This window comes from Bison bison, unplaced genomic scaffold, assembly GCF_000754665.1.
Source record: "Bison bison bison isolate TAMUID 2011002044 unplaced genomic scaffold, Bison_UMD1.0 scf7180017864390, whole genome shotgun sequence".
NCBI lineage: Eukaryota > Metazoa > Chordata > Mammalia > Artiodactyla > Bovidae > Bison > Bison bison.
Window position 1 is genome coordinate 664,169 of NW_011494962.1, and position 7,444 is coordinate 671,612.

General features: G+C 38.2%; 1 protein-coding gene across 3 annotated transcripts in view; it reads left to right on the forward strand.

Annotated features, from left to right (window-relative positions):
* The first annotated feature begins 2,028 nt into the window (after positions 1-2,028).
* The window catches only part of CLEC1B (C-type lectin domain family 1, member B), a 10,235-nt gene continuing 4,819 nt past the window's right edge, over positions 2,029-7,444 (forward strand). For 2 of the 3 annotated variants that reach the window (XM_010858621.1, XM_010858622.1), the window contains exons 1-4: positions 2,031-2,251; positions 3,077-3,175; positions 4,243-4,356; positions 4,522-4,673. In XM_010858621.1, coding sequence (XP_010856923.1) covers positions 2,188-2,251; positions 3,077-3,175; positions 4,243-4,356; positions 4,522-4,673 — 429 coding nt within the window. In that variant the 5' untranslated portion in view covers positions 2,031-2,187. Of the gene's footprint in view, positions 2,252-3,076; positions 3,176-4,242; positions 4,357-4,521; positions 4,674-7,444 lie in introns of all 3 variants that reach the window. The other variant, XM_010858623.1, reaches the window with a different exon arrangement.

Below are 7,444 nucleotides of genomic sequence, written 5' to 3' on the forward strand. Positions count from 1 at the left end.
GTCAACTCTTCACATGAGGTGGCCAAAGTACTGGAGTTTCAGCTTTAGCATCATTCCTTCCAAAGAACACCCAGGGCTGATCTCCTTTAGAATGGACTGGTTGGCTCTCCTTGCAGTCCAAGGGACTCTCAAGAGTCTTCTCCAGCACCACAGTTCAAAAGCATCAATTCTTCAGTACTCAGCTTTCTTCACAGTCCCACTCTCACATCCATACATGACCACAGGAAAAACCATAGCCTTGACTAGACGCACCTTTGTTGGCAAAGTAATGTCTCTGCTTTTGAATATGCTATCTAGGTTGGTCATAACTTTCCTTCCAAGGAGTAAGCGTCTTTTAATTTCATGGCTGCAGTCACCATCTGCAGTGATTTTGGAGCCCAAAAAAGTGAAGTCTGACACTGTTTCCACTGTTTCCCCATCTATTTTCCCATGAAGTGATGGGACCAGATGCCATGATCTTCATTTTCTGAATGTTGAGCTTTAAGCCAACTTTTTCACTCTCCACTTTCACTTTCATCAAGAGGCTTTTTAGTACCTCTTCATTTTCTGCCATAAGGGATAATGCTTATTCCACTTTTCTGACTCCCTCTTCTCCTTCTGGCTTCTCTTTCTTTCTTTTTTACACATCCTCTATCCATCATTACCAAAACAAACCAGAAGCAATATTGTAACAAATTCAATAAAGGCTTTTTAAAAAGAGGTAATTTATATAACAATCCATCTCTAAAATATTAAACAAAGGTTTTTATTCCAAATGAAAACTCATCAGGCTATTTGGAATAAAAACTTCAGCTGTGCTTTCCTAAGCCAAGAGAAGAAGGAACATTATTCAAGTAGAAAAGAATTTTTAAAAGATATGAAAAAGTTATGGAACATATATACACTACTATCATAAAATAGGTAAACAAGAGCCTACTGAAAAAAATATGCAAGTAGAAATAAAATGTCAGTGGCAGGCTTTGTGGGGTGACTGAGAAACATCTGCAAACCTCTGGATTTTGGAGAAGGGAAAAGAAAAGCATTTATCTACCACTTTTTCCTGCAGTTCTCTGCTTAATTTTTGCTGAGTAATTCAGCTTGCATTTATGGGGTATGTAGAGAGAGGAAGTAGAATTAAGACTAATGTTATCAGGCCTCCTTTGACCCTGAGAGTCTGTACTCACCCAGCATACTTCTAACACCACAAAACCACACTTGATAGATACAAATAAAGGCAAATAAATTCTCATGGAACATAGATCCAAGCAAGAGACACTCAGCCTGTGGTTAAAGTTATCATTACTGGCAATTTAAAGTGAAAGTGTGATAGTCTCTCAGTCGTGTCCGACTCTTTGAGACCCCATGGTCTGTCAGTGGGATTCTCTAGGCAGGAATACTGGAGTGGGTTGCCATTCCCTTCTCCCAGTATCTTCCCAACCCAGGGAATCAAACCAGGGTCTCCGGCATTGCAGGCAGATTTTTTTTTTTCCTCCACCATCTGAGCTATCAGGGAATCCTGGTGTAAAGTGAAAACATTACTAAAAGACAATATATAAATTTTGTTTTATTTCACTGTATTAGATTTTTTTCCTTTGATGCATAAACCTAACCCATATAAATCCTGCCTCATGTGGATTTCTTGATTTTTTAAAAACTTTGACATGAAAAAGATGCAATAATTCAGAAGAATTCTAGGCCATAATTAGAAATTCTAACACAAGACCATGGAACATCGAATATAGCTCTTCTTAGATCAAATTATATCAGACTCATTTATCACAGAGAGATAAACTCTTTATCTGATGATATTTTATTTATGAATTTTCATCAGAAGCCAGTCTGCTTAAACAACATGATTTGCACTCTGCCGAGGTTAAGATGACACATGAACTTTTGTTCTTGGAAAGGATATACATGATGGAAGATTCAGAATGGAAGCTAAGGAAACAGGAAACAAATGCCATATCTACTCCTTTACCACAAGTTATTATTTTAGTGTTTTTGTGTTCAAGGTCCATGTATCTCTGAGAAGCTATCAAAGGGCTTCCTGGAAAGAAACAAAAAACAAAAAAACATGTGCCCCAACTCATGTGGCTCCAACTTAGCAAACAGAGGAGAATCACAGGCGGGTAGACATTGAGATCATCAGAGTGGACAAATTTTGTGAAGCCACTGAACACTGAACTCACTTGCAGCCCAAGGAAAGCCATGCAGGATGAAGATGGATATGTCACCTTAAATATTAAAACTCAAAAACCAGCTCTGACTTCAGGTAAGAACACCCAGAGCCAGCAACTTGCAAATGAACTATTGAAATTGTTCTACCCTAGAGTCCTTTTTTCTACTAGTGATAGCTTGTATGGTTTTGTTTTCTTTTCCTGAATGACCTTTTTCCCAACAGCATTTAAGTGGTATCTGCATAAACTCAGATAGATTTACTTAGAATATAAGCAACATAGGTCTTGCCTTGACTCAGTTGGTCAAGTCTGCGTTTAATGTGGGAGATCCAGGTTCAGTCCCTGGGTTGGGAAGATCCCCTGGAGGAGGGCCTGGCATCCACTCCAGTATTCTTGCCTGGAGAATTCCATGGACAGAAGAGCCTGGTGGGCTACCATCCTTAAAGTTGGACACAACTGAGTGACTAACACTACACACTTCACATAAACAACAAAGGATACAAGTAGGGCACATTATATTAAGGTTTACAGAGTTAAATGTGGAGGGAATAGAAATCTAGGGGATAAGAGAAGATAACATTCAGAAATTCCATTTTATAAGATGTCAGCAAATGAGTGTGATTTTATAGTTGCTCCTTATCACCACAATTGTTTATACGGCTGGGCACAAAACAAAGACAAATACAAACACACAAGACCTTAACAACTAGTTACATTCTGACTCAGAGAGAAGCCCAGTGGGAGTGGGAATGGAGCGGGTTGTGTTTACCGTTGGTGGTCACCACGGGAGCAAAGGCAAGATGGACGGAAGAAGCAGTTTATATCACTTGGAGAATCCTGACAGGGCAGGGATGGGGTGATGCTGTCCCATAGCTATGCCATGCTGCCCGCCCTCTGACATCTTTATTGTATGCCCACAGTGGAACCTGCTTCCTCCCCTTTGTGGCGTGTGATGGCTTTGACTCTGCTGGTCTTATGCGTGGGGATGGTTGTTGGGCTGGTGGCTTTGGGGCTTATGTGTAAGTATTGACTTTTTCCTAATGATGTGACATAACTAAGTGTCCTGGTGTATGTCACTAAGCCTAATTGTCACGATTTGTATATTTGTCACCACACCAGTCATCCTATGCTTAGGGGCCAGGATGCTCTCAGTAAGGGAGAATTCTGACCTTTACCTTCTGACTAAAATTAAATTTTAGATTAAATTAATTGGGCTTCTCTGATGGCTCAGATGGTAAAGAATCTGCCTACAATGTGGAAGACTCAGATTCAATCCTTGGGTCCGGAAGATCCCCTGGAGAAGAAAATAATAACCTGCTCCAGTATCCTTGCCTGGGAAATTCCATGGATAGAGGGGCCCAGTGGGCTGCCATCCATGATATCTCAAAAGAGTCGGACATAACTGAGCTAATAAACAATAACAAATCTGTATAAAATTGTTCATATACTGTTTATTTTTCCATAAGATATTTTAGAATGTTTCATTCACCACCTTTGATTGATTTCAATGTCACTGTATTTTGAGCAAAATAAGAATGAATATTCTGGTATTACATGGAAGCATAATAATAGAGGTCATTCACCTCTGTGAAACGCGCTTAGAAGTTTGTGTTCAAGGAAAAGTCAAAGCAGCCGCTTTGGGCATATGATTTGATCACGGCATGTTCTTACTTGTGATTATCTCCTTCAAGTATTGACAGTTCTCTTATTATTATTATTTTTTTTTTGGAGAACCCTCAGCTGCCATTCTGCACAGTACTTAATGTGTTCTTTATACCCATTTTACCCTGATCCCTCTTCAGCACTCATCTACTCATATATCTCCTGGAGGAGGAAATGACAACCCACTCCAGTATTCTTGCCTAGAAAATTCTGTGGACAGAGGAACTGAGTGGGCTACCGTCCATTAGTTTGCAAAGAGTTGGACACAACTGAGTGACTGAGCACACACACACACTACTCATATGTATCTAGTAAATACTTCATAGATTGACAACTCTACTGAATTTAAAGTTCATAGAGAGGACATTTTTTGCAGCACCTTTTTAATCCTAATTACAAATGATTATCTAATGTTTCCATCTAGCTGTCATGCAGCAAAACTACCTACAAGCTGAGAATGAAAATCTCTCAGGAACTATGAAACTGTTAGTAAAGAAGGTCTGCCAAGATTTAATACAACTATCAGGACAAAAGCAAAGTAAGTATGGTTTGGTAACCTCTTCATCTCCCCTAATTCTGGAGTATTTTTTTTTTTTTGATGCTATATGTAAAGAATCTTGAGATATGCAGGAAACAAGGAAGATGAGGAAAAAGTACACTAAATTCAGAATGAAAGGGATCCTATGTTTGGTTTCTCCTCAAGGCCATAAGTGTAACCCATGTGACACACACTGGCGATACTATGGAGACAGTTGCTATGGATTCTTCAGGCACAACCTGACATGGGAAGAGAGTAAGAAGTACTGTATTGACGTAAATGCTACTCTTGTGAAGATCTCCAGCAAGAGCATCCTGGTAAGGATATTTCTATGTCAAATATCTTGGGAGTCATAAGGAGATAAATTTCAAAGGAGACAAATCTTCAGCATTTTCCTTTTTTTCACATGTCTATGTTGTCCAGTTTTTTCTCATCTGAGAAGTTTATCAAGCTAGGTAAAAATTACAACCTTTGAGAGTAGAAAGTACTGAAATAGAACTAACGAAACTTTGAGTTCTGGTATTATAACAAAAGTTAAGATAATTTCTTAGTTTCCTTAACTCAATTCATGAATTCAAAAAAGAATCTGAAAGTATAAAGAAACTCAATATGATTGTGAAATATAAATATCAGTGTTATCCCAACATAACATGCCTTCTCAGTTTTTGCTAAGTTGTTGACTCTTTGAATGAACCATGGTGCAAACTCTGTCTTTTCACAGATTCTTCCAGACATAGTTTTATTAACTTAAATTAATAGTTTAAATTATTTTTATTGGAGTACAGTTGGTTTGCTTTACAACAGTGTGTTAGTTTCTACTGCACAGCAAAATGAATCAGCTCTATGTATACATGTATTCCCTCGCTTTTGGATTTCTTTCCCATTCAGGTCATTACAGTGCATTGAGTAGAGTTCCCTGTGCTATGTGGAATTTAGAAAAATGGTATAGCTGATCTTATCTGAAAAGTAGAAATAGAGACACAGATGTAACGTATGGATACCAAGTCTGGAAAGGAGGTGTTTTGGGAGGAATTGGGAGTTTGAGACTGACACAGTTGAAAACATTTTAAAACGTTTCTCCTCTTCTACATTTCCCTCTTTGACAGCTTTTAACAAAAGCTCTTTCCAAGCAAAACACATTCACATCCACTACTGCATTCTCCCTTTTTTTATTGAATGTAGCTTCTCTTTTTGTAAATCTTGGAAGCAAGCCAGGAGCCAAGAACTGAAGTTTCCCTTCTACCCAATAACAGTTTGTCAAAACATTGTTGTTCAATCACTCGGACAGTCCAACTCTTTGCGACCGCATGGACTGCAGCACGCCAGGCTTCCCTATCCTTCACCATCTCCCAGAGCTTTCTCAAATTCATGTCCATTGAGTCAGTGATAACATCCAACCATCTCATCCTCTATTGTACACCTTCTCTTCCTGCCTTCAATCTTTCCCAGCATCAGGGTCTTTTCCAATGAGTCAGCTCCTGGCATCAGGTGGCCAAAGTATTGGAGTTTCAGCTTCAGCATCAGTCCTTCCAATGAATATGCAGGGTTGATTTCCTTTAGGATTGACTAGTTTGATATCCTTGTAGAACGAACCCAAGAGTCTTCTCCAACACCACAGTTCAAAAGTGTCAGTTCTTCGGTACTCAGTTTTCTTTATGGTCCAACTCTCACAGCCATACACGACTACTGGAAAAACCATAGCTTTGACTAAATGGACCTTTGTCAGCAAATTAATGTTTGCTTACTAGCAAGCTGTCTAGGTTTGTCATAGCTTTCCTTCCAAGGAGCAAGTGTCTTTTAATTTCATGGCTGCAGTCACCATCCACAGTGATTTTAGAGCCCAAGAAAATAGTCTTTCACTGTTTCTATCATTTCCCCATCTTTATGCCATGAGGTGATGAGACTGGATGCCATGATATTCATTTTTTGAATGATGAGTTTTAAACCAGCTTTTTCACTCTCCTCTTTCACCTTAATCAAGAGACTCTTGCATATATATATATATATATATATATGCATATTTTTAAACTTTTAATTTTGTATTGCGATATAACCCATAAACAATGTCGTGTAGTTTTAGATGAACAGTGAAGGGACTCAGCCATACATATACATGAAAGCACATATTCTTTAAAAGGAAGAAATTGTTTATTGTATTTATCCCACAATTTGAATATAGTATTCATTCACATTTTTGCGTATTAAAATTAAATCAAATGTAAATTGGAATAGATCAGGATTTGGGTTCTATGCAGACAGAGATTCAATAGAATTCAAAGATTTAGGCAAGTCATTTTCTACAGAACTGCTATGACTAATCAGCAAAATTGACTTGTACCTTATTGAGAGCTGAAATAACCAGTAACTGACCAGAAAAGAGGAAATTAACCCAGTGACATTCATGCTCATTTGTATGTCCTGTTATTCTAACTTGCTGTACCACATATTTGCTCTTCTTGTGGGCTCAGGCTCATAGAGAAGATATTCAGATAAATTAATTTCTTTCAAATCAGACAAAATAAGAGAGTGCCTTAAAATCTCAATTCTATTACAAGGAGGTTAATTAGAGACTAAACATGTCTTCTCAAGTCTTATTACTATAGGCCAATATCATGTTGAAGATCTACAATTAAAAGAAGTAATGTGATTTTGGAGAAATATAGTTGAATTTTGGGCAGAATTTCAGGTAGAATCTATCTGTCAATTCTATAGTGAAGTATATAATGCGGATGTATTTTAAAGAAACAAAAGTTAATAGAAACATGACAGTTCTAATGAGGTGGATGAAACTGGAGCCTATTATACAGAGTGAAGTAAGACAGAAGGAAAAACATAAATACAGTATACTAACGCATATATATGGAATTTAGAAAGATGGTAACAATAACCCGGTGTACGAGACAGCAAAAGAGACACTGATGTATAGAACAGTCTTATGGACTCTGTGGGAGAGGGAGAGGGTGGGAAGATTTGGGAGAATGGCAATGAAACATGTAAAATATCATGTAGGAAACGAGTTGCCAGTCCAGGTTCGATGCATGATGCTGGATGCTTGGGGCTGGTGCACTGGGACGGCCCAGAGGGATGG